Here is a 17,588-nt window from a genome sequence, read left to right as displayed (position 1 = left end):
TTGCTATAGCTTCAGTCAGAAGGTTCTGCTTGTCATAAAGAGGTTACTGTTTCCCACAGACAATTAAAAGCATTATAAAGCTTCATCCTATGGTATATGGACATGCATGCAATGCAATGTTTTTGTATGGTTTGCAATCTGTTACAGAACACTTTGCTCCTTTACTATGCAGAGCAAAACATATCAATGTCCCTTGATGTTTCGTATCAGTGAGTGATCAAAGGCCACTGCGCTGAACTTCAGCCAAGAGGTGTCCTGCCTTACAACAACACTTTCCTTGTGTCTTTTTTCTTCCGAAGTTCGCTATAAGATATTGTGGCCACTGCAAAAAAAGGTCAAAGTCTGCAGGGAAGGCATGCAGCGTTCATACAAAAAACACTGAACATATGGTTATTGCAAAGCTGTAAAGTGTAGGTGTGATACTTAAAACTCTTGGAATCAAGGTAAGGAGTCATTCATAATTAAATTAAATTATAATTGCATTAAACTGTTTTCATTTTTGTGACTTAGCTGTATTTTTTATTGGTATTTAATGCTAAAACTATTGGGAAATTAAAATAATAATAATAATAATAATAATAATAATAATAATAATAATAATAATAAACCTTTGTACTTTTCACAAAAAAATAAAAAATAGACAAAACAGAAAATAAAGTAAATAGAGCAGGATATAAAAAAAATCCAATGTAAATATACACATATTTAACAGACAAGCACGTTCAAATATATCATAAACGTCAATAGAACAGTTGCATAATTGTCTTGTGTATGAATGCACCAGAGATGCACGGTATGATGGATCGGTTCACACAATCATCCATAATTGTTCATACATGTCAGGTGAATAAACGTGCGCGCGCAAGCGAGTGCGTTTGTGTCAGGCGAGCATTTTTATCTGAAGTCAGGAGATGGTGAGTTATCAAAATAATTTGCGTTTCACACGTGCCATTAAAAAAAACAGCTAATAAAACTGCGTACTTCATTCATAAAAATACGTTACTGGTGCTAAGTAACGTAACCAACGACACGCTCTTGTTGTTAATACACAAAAGCAAATTAACAACATACTGGAGTGTAACAATCCCCTTGCACCTTGCATGCGCCTCGCGGAGGACTAGATAGTGGCGTTTGACTGTGTTGTGTAAAAAAAAAAACACACTGGAGTGTACTCTTAAAACTTCGACGTCTGAACTCACTCGGTACGTTACTTACACACATAAAATGTTGAGAAAGTCCCATAGACGCTGAAATGAGGAACCTGAGCTACATCTCCAAACTTAGGGGTGAGCTCTTTTTCGCCACTTGGGCCTGTAAACCACTTACACACCTTAGCAACTGCATAGCAACATGCTAAAAGTCTCTGAGAAAACCTTGTCAAAGCCTGCCACTGGCGCAGACTAATTTAGCATCGAAAATTATGTTTTGACACGGAACAAAACTAGATTTATTCTAGTTTTTTAATTTATACCACACATATTTTGTACAGAATGTCACAAATACATTTTTTATGTGATTTAACAATAGTCAAGTCACAAGTTACTTAAATTTGTTATACAGTAGGGCAGGCTATTTCACTTTTAATGAGTATACTCTTGTATGCAGGTAAAGTTGGATATACAACCAACATTATATAGAGAGCTGCACAATATAGTTTATATTTTGCAAGGATAAACTATCAAACAGTATAGTAATAGCAATAATAAATATAGTTTTAATGCTTACTGTTCAAAATATTTTGGGGTTTTTGCACCTATGATTATTTTGCCAGAGCACCCTGTGAACTTGAGAATAACTGATGTAGTATATTTATTTACCTTTTCCCCCCACTTTATTTTATATTATATGCACTAAAACTGCCTAGCAAATCATGTTTGAGTCCTGTGATGTAAACTAAAGCCCATTGGCTATTTTAAAAAGGGGAGGGCTTTTTGATATATACCACACCCATATTTTCTGTTTCATTTGTATTGATGAGTTGGGAAGACATAATTACAACATCATGTGTGTTCAAATCACAAGGAAAAAAAGAACTAACTCCACTCTATATATTTTATCTTATATATCTTATATATATATATATATATATATATATATATATATATATATATATATATATATATATATATATATATATATGATATATATCTTATCTTATATATTTTATCTTAATTGTGCAATGCTGTTGTATATTGTACATGCAATTGTTGTAAATAGAAAAAAATGTCAATTTTGAATTAGTATTTACTTCTCAATTGCTAAAAAAGTATGTTCTATGTAGCACGAATGTATGTAGTATGAATGTAATCCGGATGTACTGTACTTCATTTGCCATGTTGTTGTTATTATTATTATTATTATTATATTACGTGACCTACCATCCTGGAATATGGGAGCGATGATTGTGTTTAGATGTGCCATTTTCAGTTTTCATCATTCATTTCTCATGTACTTTATCTTTATTAACTCCAACTGCATCTTTTGTCCATGTTCAGTTAGAAATTCATTTTCAGCTAATGCAATGGCAGTCTCAGGTTGTCACCTGACCTTCTTTATCCTCCACTAAAAGCTTCACTGTCAATGGCACGGCACCACAGAGACTGTTTTCTTGGTAAATGGTGACTGGAGGTCGTCCCCAGAGCCCTTGAGTGATGGTGGCTCATATGAAGTCATTACAGGCAGCATCCATCTTGGGTTGTGTACTCAATGGTGTTGCCTCCTTAATCAGTTTCATCCTTTGTCAAGAGCTCCTGTGGACACTGACAGGATCCCATTTAGGTTTAACCATGCCGAATGAATCTATACAGTTTCAAAGGCCACCCACAATGGTGGTCCATGATGCTGACGGGATTCACAGTGTAATTCTGTTGGGGTCATTTGTTACGACAGCACCAGTCCAGTATGAAAGGCTGTGAATGTAGCTGTAGGAGGGATATTACACAGATCAAGCTTCTATGTGTTTCAGCCTGACTCATTTTGGAAATAAATAGAGCCGTGAGATGGTTCATGTCTTCAGTGAACGGTGCACTGTATCTTTTTTATTTTATTTGGGAATGGCTGCATTGGGTTTTTTGAAAGATAGGATAGTCAACGTTCGGAAAGGTGTTAGCTTTATATCTCTCAGGTAGATCCAGATAGGTTTCATAATTCATTGTCAAAATTATTTGGAAATTAGATGCGTCAGAACCAACCGTTGACCTTCTCCGAAACCAGATATAAGCAAGATTTCAGGCACATTTCCATGATGTAATCAAAGCATTCTTTGTTCTGCGACCTTTGTTTGTAAATCCTGCTTTGCTTTTGTCTCCACGAATGTGGTTTGAGAAGTTTTGCCCTTTCTCAAGTTCTCGAAATTGTTATAAATGGATTTTTGGAGCTTTTCTTAACCGTCTTTGACTGTAATCTCAGCATAACGAGGGCAACAGTGCAGCTGAAGGTTGCGAAAACCTCAAAGTTCCCTCCTACTAGACAAGGGGCGTGGTCATTTTGGTGGGCGGGGCAACACTCCTTAAAGGAATAGTTCACAAAAAAAAGTTCTGAAAATGTACTCACCTTCAGGCAATTCAAGACGTAGAGTTGAACAGATTTAGAGAAATTTAGCACTGAATCATTTGCTCACCAATGGATGCTCTGCAGTGAATGGGTGCCGTCAGAATGAGAGTTCAAACAGCTGATAAAAACATCACAGTAATCCACACCGCTTCAGTCCATCAGTTAATGTCTTGTGAAGTGAAAAGCTGTGTGTTTGTAAGAACACTTTGGCAAGTTGGCCAGCGTTTCGAGTGATTTTTAGTCCACTCTAAAAAAAAATGACAACACAGTAGGTTTAGGCATCTTAAAAACACTTTAGGTTAAAAACTAGTTCTGTCAATCAATTAATCGCATCCAAAATAAAAAAAAATTGTTTACATAATATATGTGTGTATACTGTGTATATTTATTATGTATATATAAATGCAAACACATGCATGCATATATTTAAAATATATATTAAATATATATATATATATATATATATATATATATATATTTATATATATATATATATATATATATAATTAATATAAAATATAAGAATATGAATATAAACATGTAAAACTTTTATTTTGGATGCGATTAATTGTTTGACAGCACTATTAAAATGATCTGAGATTGTGTTAGAATATCATTTTGTAAACCTTATTGTAATCATTTTATTTCTTGTAGATAAAATTCGGCAAAGAAAGTGTCACCTGTCCTGCGTCTGACTTGATTCCTCACGTGTGTGTCAATACATGTGTGTGGTTCATGGAAATGACTTCCTTGTACCTCACGCTTTGAGTCACCATTGGGATTCTCCACCTGATAACTGGAACAACGCTCTCCCACATGAATTTCCCTGTTATCACGGTGGAATATGTCAGCATTCGGCCCCCACACAGTTCCAGTCTGCTTTATAAGTCCAGTTCTCATTCAGACTCTCAATAGCAGCCCTTGGAAGTCCACCTAATCCTTCTGAACTACAGGTGGCAGGAGAGAAAACTTCTCTTTGGATTGCTTTCACACCCCCTCTTTCTCTCTCTCCATTGCTTTTCTCTCTCTCCTGGATTCCAGTGAGGTGGTAATCCCCCATCTGAAAAAGAGATCCAAGCTGAAGCGAAGACGTTTTGGGTTGGCATGCTACAGAAAGGAAGCCGTCACATTGCTCCTCACAGCTCTCAGTCACAGTGGTAACAGGGCACCTGAACAAGGGGCGAGAAAGGAGGAGAGAAGGAGACTTTAGGGACAAGAACTGAACAATTAGAGCGTTTTGAGTCTCACAGGAGTGTGGAAGACTGATTTCGGCTGCTGTCTAAGTTATTGGAGCTCATTGAAACTTCTGTTTCATCTGTAGGTTGGCACCATGAGTGCTGAAACTGTGAAAGATGACTACGACTACTCAGACTGGTACGAAAACGCATTGCCCACCAAACCTCCTGTCGAGTAAGTACTCCTAATCTGTGTCTTATGAATATTTTCTTATGGTTAATTTTTAAAATTCATTGTTTCGTTATAAGTGGGAAAAAATGAATAAAAAAAAAATCACTTTTTGTAATATATTTTGCATCATAATTTAACATATGTAAAATGTATATATATATATATATATATATATATATTTCAAATCAAACCATAAACCATATATAGTTCAATGTAAAATTTTGTTTTTATAATTTAAGAATTTTATAGTTAATATATATTTAAATGTTTAAGCTTATAATCTTGTATAATAATACACACAGATATATATATATATATATATATATATATATATATATATATATATATATATATATATATATATATATATAATATAATCAAATATATAAAGTAAATAAATAAGTAAATAAAAGGTAAAAAAAACGAATATTTATCATATATTTTTGCATTATTATAACTTAACATGTAAAATGAATACATTTTATAACTTGGCAAACAATAAATAACAAATATTAAAAATAGTTAGTGTGTGTGTGTGTGTGTGTGTGTGTGTGTGTGTGTGTGTGTGTGTGTGTGTGTGTAAAAATTAATTACACATTTAAATATATAATTGTTATTTATAAATAATTGTGTTGTGTTTGTGTTTGTGTGATAATTAATTACACATTTAAATATATAATTGTTATTTATAAATAATTGTGTATTTGTATTGGTTCCAAGTCTACAGGTCTGCAAACATATCTGATCATATTTCTGCTGAAAGTGATATGCACATCCATCACTGCGATTCATGTAGAGATTTTCTGACTTTGATCTCATCTTTGATTCTTTTCACATATACAAGAGACTTTTCGGCTGGATTTTAGGTAACAAGACACCAAACTGTGAATCTAGAGTTACTTCAGTGCGTCACACGTTAGCCTCGTCCAAGTCTTCCTCAAACCAAACACAATCAGGATCTTTTCATTCATCTCTGAGTTTCTTTTATCATAGACTTTAGTAGTCGTAAGTCCATGCCAGCATTTCAGTTTACTCAGAAGCGTTTCTCGTCAGTCACATTACCTACAACAATCGGTTTAAATGAATAATCTGCACTTGAAGAGGTTCAGTAGAAGTGCTCTTGTTAGTAATGGTCTATTGCTTGGGAACGGAGGGGAGGAAGGGAGCGCGTGTATGCTGAGTAATCAGCCTGGATCTCACCAGCTTATGATAAATACTCTTGTGTTTGTGAAATTTTCAGAGTTATCCCACCATGTGACCCTACAGCTGATGAAGGCCTCTTCCATATATGCATTGCGGCAATATCTGTGAGTTCCCTTCAGATGAGACATACTGGTTTCTTTATACTCTTGTTTTCTTTTTTGAATTTTTATTTTCTATCTTTTTTCTGTTATTTTCCTTTTTTTTCAGTCAGTACCATGATAAGTAGTACTAGACCTATATGCAATGGCAGGGATGGTTAAGCAGACAGTATTCTGATATTTTAAGATGCATCTTTGTGTCAAAACCTAGAAATCTAGAAATAACCTTATGATAAACTATTTATGTTTTAATTTTTTTCTGAATCAAGAGTAAATAATTTGTAAAAAGTCCTAATTTTGGATTATTAAATGAATAAATAAATATTTTATTTATTTATTTATTCATTCATTCATTCAGTTAGTCATTCATTTAATTTATTTTTATTTTTTCGATTTTAAGATGAAATCCCATAGCAATATCTACGGATCCCAGTCTCCAGTGTTATTTTAGTATCATTGATATACTATAGGTTTTTATTCATATTTTGATTTTGTTTTTATTTTTATAGTTTTCTAACTTTAGTCAGTTTTAATGTTTTGAAGGGTTTTTTTTTTTATGTCTGTATATATTTTTTATAAATGTTTATGTAATGTATTTAATTGACAACTAGCTGAAATGATTTTTTTTATTTTATTTTTTTTTTTATATATTTTTAATTAATTTTATTTTTTTTTCATTTTTATTATTTTTTTTTAATGGTTTTAGTTACCGATAATAACCATGCAAGTCTCAACATTGACCACTGCAAAATACCATAGTTTTCCACCAGATATCATGGTACTGTCATAGTAATTTTGTATAAAAAAATTTTAAAAAAACATTTAAAACCTGCTCATATTATTTGTTGTCACAAATCTTGTAACTCCCAGACTCCCCACTGGTTTCCTGACCCCTTGATATTTACACAAAAAAACAGATGCTAATTGACTAAGATGGACCCATGTGGCCATTTGGCCATGACGCTTCCTAAAAGTGTTACAGGTCACTGCAGGTCACTGATCCCAGGCCTGTGCTCTCTGATAGTGTACTTACTCATAACAGAAACAGAGGCAGCGTCTTCGGAAATGGGTTCTGCCCTTGTTTCACACGGGTCTGTGGTTTCATTTGAACCGAGAAGCTGTGATGCAGAAGGGGTTAATAAAGGGTCAAAGTCCCAGCTGCACCGGCCTCTGGTGGGCCTTCAGAGGATGTAAGACTGACAAATTGACCTCTCTTTATGTCCAAAGCTGGTGGTCATGCTGGTTCTCGCCATCCTGGCCAGACGACAGAAGCTGGGTGACAATCAAAGGGGACTTACAGGTTTACTCAGGTCAGTTTGACATCACCCAGAACCTCATGCTAAAATCAATCTCAGACAATTTTAGCCACTATGTAGCAGCTCCTTTGCCAGTTTCACGTCATGACAGTGAGTTTTGCATGGGCAAAACCACTCTCATATTCATTTTATAGTTATTTATAATCGTTTTCTGTTCTTTTCTTCAGTCCAGTAAATTTTTTAGACCACACACAACACAAGGGTCTTGCTGTAGCCGTGTATGGCGTTCTCCTCTGCAAGCTGCTTGGAATGGTCCTCAGTCACCATCCTCTCCCCTTCACTAAAGACGTCACAAACAAAGGTATGGTGATTCGTGGAGTGGTGAAATGCATTTATAGTGTGATTATGGCAGTATTTATTCAGTTTTTATGCTTTATTTTATGATGTGGTCTAGTGGTTGAAGGCTCTATCATACACCCGACGCATTTATCATTTTAACGCTGAGCTCCACGTTGTTTAAATAGCAAATGCATTTGCACCCATTTATGCGCTCGTGGTCATGCTGGTCGGAAAACGAGGTGTGTTCATTGTTGGCGCAGCTGAAAACGATTGCGCCATTGACCAACTAAAACCTGGTCTAAAGTCAATGGCACAGTATTTTTTTGTTTATTTATTTAAATAAACAAAAAAATAAGGGCGCATTGCCCTTTACAGAAATTCCGAAATTTGGCGTATTGACTACCATTTGTATAGCCACAGTTTTACTACAAATACCATGGTTAAACTATGAATAGTGTTGCAAAACCAATTTGTGGTTACCATGGTTAAACTATAGTTACCATGTTTTTTTGGTTTTATTTGTAGTAATACTATGGTTAATTTTCGTAAGTAAGATGCACCTATAGGCAGGTACACAACGCATGTACACTGTGTGTATTACACACACATGTGACTCGCAGCAGCACACAAACATGCCAAATAATAAAAATGAAAGGATTACAATGGGGAACTGGGAGATGAGACACTGATTGGTTTATTACACATTACGTCCAAAACACACTGATTACTCATTAAGAGAATTGGTACAACCAATTTAGACCATGTGTCTGGTGCGCCAACCGTTTTTTTCCTGTCATTTAACTAGCAATTGTGAATTCAGTCATGCCCTAAGCGCACCTGTGCCCTAAGATTAAGGAGTAGCAAAAGGAAGGTTGTTGGTTCGATTCCCACGAGGAATGAACTTTGAGTCGTCACCAATGTGCACTTAAACCAGTTTGGTCAAGGATGATAATTTATGGTAATGTTATGAAGATTTCAATTCGTTATAGATTCAAAAAGAAATCATTTTTTTCGATCATAATGGAAATCAAAGACTTCGGGCCACCAAAGAGTTTGGGAAATTCACCGGGTTGGAGGGGTGTAGTGGCTCACCCTTCACCGGTGCTATCAAATGAACACTCTCTCTATTCACCAGATGGCAGCGATCCAAACTAGGCTCAGTTCACACAAGAGGATGAAAAGTAGCACCCTACCTGATCTTTTTTTTTTTCTCTCTCTCTCTGAACTGCTAGTCCTTCTTAGTTGGGTTTTGTAATTGGATTATCGCCTGCATTTTTTATTCTTAAGCAAACAGGGCCTCAGACAAGGCTCTGTTTGTGTTATGTAAATGTTTCCTGCTTTAATAAGCGAATTTGGACTCATAAGTCTGTTAGTGTTGATGGCCCACTATTGTTATTCTCCTCATTCTCAATAATATGACATTTTTTGCTGTTTTCATAGTTTAAAAATCATTTGATCAAGCAGCATGTAGTCATTTAGTCAGTACAATTCAGGAACAATCCTGCACATCTGCATTCAAAGGTGCACCTAAAAATTATCATCATTTATTCACTCTCTGGTCATTCAAAAACAGTTTTTTTTTCTTGCGTTGAACACAAAAGAAGGAATGCAAAATAATTATTCTTGAAAAGTTAGAAGGAGACAGATAATTACTTTGACCAGTTTTTATACTGGTCAGCAGCAATTTTTTGAGATTATCAAAAACTTAACCCCCATTCACTGCCATTATAAAGCTTGGAAGAGCCAGGGCATTGTTTAATATAACTTTGATTGTATTGGTCTGAAAGAAGAAAGTCTTATACACCTAGGATGGTTTGAGGTTGAGTAAATCAGGAGATTTTCATTTTTGGGTGAACTATCCCTTTAAACGCTGATAATTGGTTTGATGAATATTTTTTATTGCTATTCAGATTTTTATCGGTTCTTTAAAATCTGCTCTTCTGATAAATGGCATAATTTGGTAGAATACTCTAAAGAATAAAGAGATTTGTGACCGATACCATAAATACTTGAAAATATAAATATAATATATAATAACAACAAAAATATTATTGTTAATAAATTGTTATAATGGTTTTTAGATTTTTATAGTATAATTTTGTTTAGTAACAGAAATAGAAAAAATAACAATCAGTTCATCTTTCGATCATAAAAAAGCAACACTTATGGTTTTTATGTTTTTTTAGTAATATTCCAATTATTCTGAAGCAATTCAGTTGATTTGTATGAGAAACAGGCCCAAATTTAAATCAATCTACACTCTGAATTTAATTTTTTGGGTGATTTATTCATATAAGTGTCTTGCTCCGGGTCACAGTGGTAATGTATCATAGATTGCATCATTAAGGAGAGATGCTTAACTGGACTATATTCTATGTCTGTAGAGTTCTGGCTGATCCTGGCTCTGCTGTACTACCCCGCGTTGTACTACCCTCTTCTGGCCTGCGGTACGCTGCATAACAAGGTGGGTTACGTCTTGGGCAGCCTGCTGTCGTGGACACACTTTGGAGTTCTGGTCTGGCAGAAGGTGGACTGTCCTCAAAACGCCACAGGTACGACTTGCCATGGGTATGTGTTTCCATGAATATATGTGTATGTATATAGAGTATTTTTTGTGGTCTATATTTTTTGTTTTTTTTTTGCTGTGAATGTGTGTGTGAGATAGCCAGACAAATTATTTGACATCAGTTTGTCTGTTTTTCTCCTTGTCTGCAGATCTATAAGTACTATGTGCTGCTCAGCAGCCTTCCTCAGATCGCTTGTCTGGCTTTTCTTAGTTTCCAGTATCCACTGCTTCTGTTCAAAGGCTTACAGAACACAGAGACGAGCAACGCCTCTGAGGTATGACTGTCAGGATGATACAACTGTCTAAAAGCTATATTAAAATATTAGTCCTTTTCTTTATCATGGACACTCTTATTGATCAATTTGTATTTAACATCGTTTTCTCTGCTGTACTGTATGTGACCCTGTTACAACAGACCTGTGACCCATTTTCGGGTCACGACCCGCCAGTTAAGCACCGCTGTGTTAATTCATAATGAAGGGACTTAGCAGCATGGAAAGGCAAGAGGGGAGTTTGTAAACTCGCACCTGCATTCCAGAGCTCTAATGATTGTAAGCAGCTCAGTGGGACGGGGTTATGTTTGACTCACAAGGCACTTTACACAAACAGAGTGTTGTTTTCTCATAAGAAATGCACAATAGCAGTGTTATTCAGCTATAATCGCTATGCCGAATACGTTCGGATGAAACAAGAGAGGAGCGATCCCCTCATAACACGTATGAGTAAACAAATCTAGATCAGTTTTTTTTTTAATTAACGAAATTGCAAGCGAAGTTTTGGTCACACCGCATGATAGACAGTTTTTATTTTTGAGGTATGTCGTTTAAAGATTCAAATCAGCATGAACAGAATGAATGTTACTATCTAAAGATTTGTTTTTCTTGCAGGACCTCAGTAGCAGTTATTACAGAGATTATGTGAAAAAGATTCTCAAGAAGAAAAAGCCCACCAAAATCAGGTGATGCACACTCATGTGGACAACATTATTTATTAACCCAAAGGTTCGAGAAGCTAAAAAACAGCAGGCATCATATAAGTAACCCATAACAAGACTTTTGAGTTTATTTTCATTATTATTATTGTCACATCATCAGTGAAGTAACATCATTTTGACACTTTTTACATCGTGATGAAAAGAAAAGTAAATAAATTAATTTATGTTTACTCAACTGGTTAGCTTTTTACAAAATGTTAATAATTTATATTATTCTAAAATTATTTGAAATATTATCATGAATTAATTTCAATTAAATAATTTAAATGATTATCAAATCATTTTATAAATAACAATTTAATTTATCAGTGTTATCAGTTTTTAATGTTAATGGTTTTTATAAATTTTATCATGATAAATTAGGGTTTTCAAACCCCATAGAATGAATAAAAATACTATAAATACTAAGTAAATACTATAAATAAAAATACTAAAATAACACATTTCAGACATTATTTTATAGTATATTAAAATGCTTGGCATACTGCAATGTAAACTAATCTTGTAAAACCCTTTTGCTAATTGAGTGGATTTTAATTGCAATGAAGTCAAAGAAAGACGAGGTATTTTCTATTGTAGCATCAGTCCACTGTACAATAGCCGGTCAGATGGGATGCTGTCCATAGACTACTTCCTTCCTCATTTCCACTGACTGGCGGTGAATCACACCTACTCTAAATTGACTTATGCAAAGATTGGTAGATAGTGATCCACCGCTGTCCCGGAGTCTGAATCATGAGCTAATGCCATTCAGTTTGTCTGTACTGTACAGATGCTGATCTTCTTTATGCAAAAATATACTGAGCGTCTGAAATGTCATTGATTATAGTCCCGTGAGCAATGTGAGGAAATGTTTCCTGCTGCGTGGAAACTCCTTGATGTCAGTATGATATAGTCTACGTACTGTAGGAACGCAGTGTAATGAAGGGAAATATCCATTGATAAGAATGGCAATTATGTAGGAAGGTATATGGAATAAGGAATTTAGACTAACTTCAGATATGCCTCAGATATCAAGAGGCCATGAGGTTGCAGGTTTAGACTGGTTGTCCAAAGGTTGTAGGTTCGCATCCCATTAAAAGCCATTGTGTAAAGGACGACTGAAGCTTTTATAAAACATCTATTATTTGTCTTATTGTGCATTTGAAAGAATGTGAAGGGTTGTTATTATTTTAGAATGATATTAAATTGTTGTGTCTTTTTGTTGTTTTTGACTGTTGCTTTTGCAGTTCCAGCGCATCAAAACCCAAACTGTTTGAAAGACTCAGAGATGCTGCCAAGTCTTTCATCTACACACCAGAGGATGGTAAAATAAAATAAAATAAAAAAAAATGCCTACCGTCAAAAGTTTACATCCCCCTTTCAGAATCTGCAATATGTTAATTGTTTTACCAAAATAAGAGAGATCATACAAAATGCAATTTTATTGTTTATTTAGTTCTGACCTGAATAAGATATTTCACATAAAAGATGCTTACATATAGTCCACAAGAGACAATAATAGTTGAATTTATAAAAATGGCCCGTTTACATCCCCTTGATTCTTAATACTGTGTTGTTACCTGAATGATCCACAGCTGTGTGTTTTTTTTTATTTAGTGATAGTTGTTCATGAGTCCCTTGTTTGTTCTGAACAGTTAAACTGCCTGCTGTTCTTCAGAAAAATCCCTCAGGGCCCGCAAATTCTTTGATTTTCCAGCATTTTTTGAACCCTTTCCAACAATGACTGTATGATTTTGAGATCCATCTTTTCACACTGAGGACAGTTGAGGGACTCACATGCAACTATCACAAAAGGTTTAAACGCTCACTGATGCTCCAGAAGGAAAAACTGTTCAGGACAGACAAGGGACTCATAAACTAATATCACTAAATTAAAAAAAAAAACAGCTGTGGATCATTCAGGTAACAACACAGAGTCATTTTTATAAATTCAACTATTATTTTCTCTTGTGGACTATATGTTAACGTTTTTTATGTGAAATATCTTATTCAGGTCAGTACTAAATAAACAATAACATGCATTTTGTATGATCTCTCTTATTTTGGTAAAATAATTAAAATTTTACAGATTCTGAAAGGGGGATGCAATTTTTTTACTTCAACTGTATATACTACCGTCCAAAAGTTTGGGATCAGTAAGATTTATTTTTCTTTTCTTTTTTTAAACTATTGATGCATTAAACTGATGGAAAGTCACAGTGAAGACATTTTTTGTTACAAAAGTTGCACGTTTTGTCCTTTAAAAACATTTTATTCATCAAAGAATACTAATAAATATAGTTATTGATCATTATAAATGTTTCTTGAGCACAAAATCGGCATATTAGAATGATTTCTGAAGGATCATGTTACTCTAAAGACTGGAGTTGTGATGCTGAAAATTCAGCTTTGCATCACAGGAATAAATTACATTTTAAAATATATTCACATAGAAATTGTAATAATAATAATAATACTTCAAATTTTTACTGTATTTTTGATCAAATAAAAGCAGCTGGTGAGCATAAGAGACTTACCAACCCCAAACTTTTAAAAAACAATTTTCTTTCCCATCAGTTTTTAGGTTCCCTTTGAAACTAGCGATCTCTGTGGTTGTGGCATTCATTGCGGTTTATCAGGTAAGCGCTTCAAAAAAAGAGCCATTTTTAGGGTTATTTCTGTCTAAAAGTATTAATTCATGTGCTTTTGATTGATTTAATGTAGCATTCTCTATTCTTGTGAATGTGTTAGATGGCGCTCTTACTGGTCTCAGGCGTGCTGCCCACCCTGCACATCGTCCGCAGAGGAGTAGACGAAAACATCGCCTTCCTGTTGGCCGGTTTCAATATCATCCTGTCAGATGACCGTCAGGAGGTGGTCAGGATTGTAGTCTACTATCTGTGGTGTGTGGAAAGTGAGTCAGATATCATTCTCATACTTCTCATACTTAGGACTTGGATGTGATTTTGCGAGAGAGATAAATTTACTAATATTATACTATGTATATCTTGATTTACATTAGTTGGAAAGCCTATTTGCCATTTTGGATGATAACGTTTTAAATCGCCACTAAGTTTTGTTAATTGTGAGTGGCACTCATAAATGGCTGCCCACTGCTCCGGGTGTGTTTTCACGGTGTGTGTGTGTTCACGGTGTGTGTGTGTGCACTTTGGATGGGTTAAATGCAGAGCACGAGTTCTGAGTATGGGTCACCATACTTGGCTCTATGTCACGTCACGTCACTCAATTTGCACAGGTTCGAGTGTTACAATGTAATTTATTATTAAATTATTATTAAATTAATTTATTATCTATTCAGTCTGCTAGACAAAGCTCACAATTTCAGGACTGATACTAAAATGTACTAAATATACTAAATTGCAACCTCATCACTACCAATGTGTAATTATAATTATATTTAAATACATAATTATAATAATTATATTTTATGTAAAATCTAATTTAAAATAAAATAATTATATCTAAATATATGACTTACAAGTTGTTGTTGTTTTTTTTTTTTTTTTTTTTAGAAAAACCTCAGTTTACTATAAATGTTCATTTAGCTGTACACTTCAACCATATTTCAAATGTAATATGTGGCCCTGGAGCACAAAAACAGTCATAAGTAGCACAGGTATAATTGTAGTAATAGCCAAAAATACATTGTTTGTGTCAAAATTATCCATTTTTCTTTTATGTCAAAAATCATTAGGATATTAAGTAAGGATCATGTTCTGGGAAGATATTTTGTGAATTTCATACTATAAATATATCAAAACTTAATTTTTGATTCATAAAATGCATTGATAAGGATTTAATTTGGACAACTTAAAAAGTGATTTTCTCAATATTTAGATTTTTTTGCACCCTCAGATTCCAGATTTTCAAATTGTTGCATCTCGGCCAGATATTGTCCTATCCTAACAAACCATACATCAATGGAAAGATTATTTATTCAGCTTTCAGATTATGATCATCACCCTTATGACTGGTCTTGTGATCCAAAGTCACACATAAGTATTTATGAAATTATGTATAAAGATGCACATAAGTGGGTCAAAAAATTACTTTAACGTTCAACTAATTTGAATTAATATAAATTTAAACTATAATACATTTTCATTACATTGTTAATAACTCAATTATGTGTCTGAAAACATTACATCCAGTTCAGACGGAAGTATATACTTTTAAGATATATTCATAATCACACTTTAAAAGTATATACTCAAGTATTTACAACATTAGAATCTAAAAATATACAATATATTCAATATATAATTTTATATTTACAAAATAGAAATATATATTGAAAATGTTATTTTTGTGCGTGCATTTATTAAATATTTTGTCTTATTTTTAGTGCTGTCAAACGATTAATCTCGATTAATCGCATCCAAAATAAAAGTTTTTATTTAATTATATATTTGTGTGTTCTGTGTGTATATTTATTGTCTATATAAATACACACATATAGTATATATTTTGAAAATATTGTACATGTATATATTTATATTATTTATATTACAGATAAATATATTTAATATATAAACAACGTATTTTTCTTAAATATATACACTGTATGTGTGTATTTATATATACATAATAAATATACACACAGTACACACACATATATAATGTAAACAAAAACTTTATTTTGAATGTGATTAATCGCGATTAATCGTTTGACAGCACTACTTATTATTCAGTAAATATAAGACAAACAGATTCATTTAAATACTTTTTTAAGCCCGTTACTTAAAGAAATTTTTCTTCAAGGTAGTAATCACATAAACAATACTTAAACCGTTTCAATATCAAGTAATTACAGTGAGAAAGTCATTTGGATCGGTGCATTTGGCCAGCACAGCTTTAATGATGATCTCTGATAAGCTAATGCATGCCAGCACAGCCATGCCAATGTGAGCTTGCATTGATCCAGACTGCTGGAGGTTTGCATCACTCACACACACACACACACACACATCCACTTTCTCTCAGCTTTAAATACTGATGTAAATCAGCAGATAAATAATGAAGTGGTCAGCAAAGATCACCGCTGAACTGTAGCTGGAGTGGAGAAAAGTGCTGAGGCTGTGAGAGTGTGTTTGTGGCTCATGTGCTTGTGTTTGTTTCAGTTTGCTATCTGTCAGCGGTGACCCTGTCCTGTCTGCTCAACCTGCTCATGCTCATGAGGTCCATGGTCCTGCACAGGTGACACTAACAAACACACATTCAGTCCGGATAAAACTGCTCTTCAGCTGCTACATTACTGTCACATGACTACTGATACGCAGATGTCACATGCGTTTTAGATACTGCTGTCAAACGATTAATCGCGATTAATCGCATCCGAAATAAATGTTTTTGTTTACATGATATATGTATGTGTACTGTGTATATTTATTATGCATATATAAATACACACACATACAGTATATATTTTAATATAATATTTACATGTATATACATTTATATATTTATATTCTTAGATTTTATATAAATATATTTAATATATAAACAACATATTTTTCTTAAATATATACATGCATGTGTTTGTTTTTATATATACATAATAAATATACACAGTACACCCTCATATATTATGTAAACAAAAACTTTTATTTTGGATGTGATTAATTGCGATTAATCGTTTGACAGCACTAGTTTTAGATGTTAAGATACTTGTTACTATCCCGGGTTATTATGTGGAGTTGTCAGAATAGAGTTTATGATTGCTAATTGATTTACGGCACAACATAGATCACTAAATTATTTATTTTATATTGATTATATTTTTATACTGGTAACACTTTAAAATAAGGTTCCTGTTGTTAACTCTTTAATGCATTAATTAACAATAAGCAATATAGTTGTTACAGTATTTATTCATCTTTGTTAATTTTAGTTAATAAAAAATACAGCCGTTCATTGTTAGTTTATGTTGGCTCTGCTTACTTAATAGATACAACTTTGATTTTAATAATATATTAGTAAATGTTGGAATCAACACTAACTAAGATTAATAAATGCTTTAGATGTATTTTTTATTGTTAGTTTGTTAACTACTGTAGTTAACTACTGTTACCTAATGGAATCTTATTGTAAAGTGTTACCTTTATTTTTTGTTAATTTTTTAATAAAATAATAAAACTGCTTAATTTAAACTTTTTAAATTCAACAACAAA

General features: G+C 33.5%; 1 protein-coding gene and 1 long non-coding RNA gene across 4 annotated transcripts in view; one reads left to right on the top strand and one right to left on the bottom strand.

The window, feature by feature from the left end:
* The window catches only part of LOC122142339, a 30,945-nt gene extending 29,481 nt beyond the window's left edge, over positions 1 to 1,464 (bottom strand). For all 3 annotated transcript variants that reach the window (XR_006158546.1, XR_006158545.1, XR_006158547.1), the window contains exon 1: positions 1,216 to 1,464. This is a non-coding gene — a long non-coding RNA (uncharacterized LOC122142339). The remainder of the gene's footprint in view (positions 1 to 1,215) is intronic.
* stra6 (signaling receptor and transporter of retinol STRA6) overlaps positions 305 to 17,588 on the top strand; it is a 26,284-nt gene continuing 9,000 nt past the window's right edge. Inside the window, 13 exon segments of the mRNA XM_042752636.1 lie at positions 305 to 443; positions 4,874 to 4,962; positions 6,200 to 6,266; positions 7,488 to 7,570; positions 7,744 to 7,877; positions 10,240 to 10,394; positions 10,396 to 10,407; positions 10,571 to 10,696; positions 11,309 to 11,379; positions 12,645 to 12,721; positions 13,975 to 14,036; positions 14,149 to 14,311; positions 16,539 to 16,614. Coding sequence (XP_042608570.1) covers positions 4,883 to 4,962; positions 6,200 to 6,266; positions 7,488 to 7,570; positions 7,744 to 7,877; positions 10,240 to 10,394; positions 10,396 to 10,407; positions 10,571 to 10,696; positions 11,309 to 11,379; positions 12,645 to 12,721; positions 13,975 to 14,036; positions 14,149 to 14,311; positions 16,539 to 16,614 — 1,106 coding nt within the window. The 5' untranslated portion in view covers positions 305 to 443; positions 4,874 to 4,882.

The sequence above is a fragment of the Cyprinus carpio genome, chromosome B25, assembly GCF_018340385.1.
Source record: "Cyprinus carpio isolate SPL01 chromosome B25, ASM1834038v1, whole genome shotgun sequence".
NCBI lineage: Eukaryota > Metazoa > Chordata > Actinopteri > Cypriniformes > Cyprinidae > Cyprinus > Cyprinus carpio.
The sequence above is the reverse complement of the archived record's forward strand: the minus strand, read 5'-3'. Positions and strand labels throughout refer to the sequence as shown.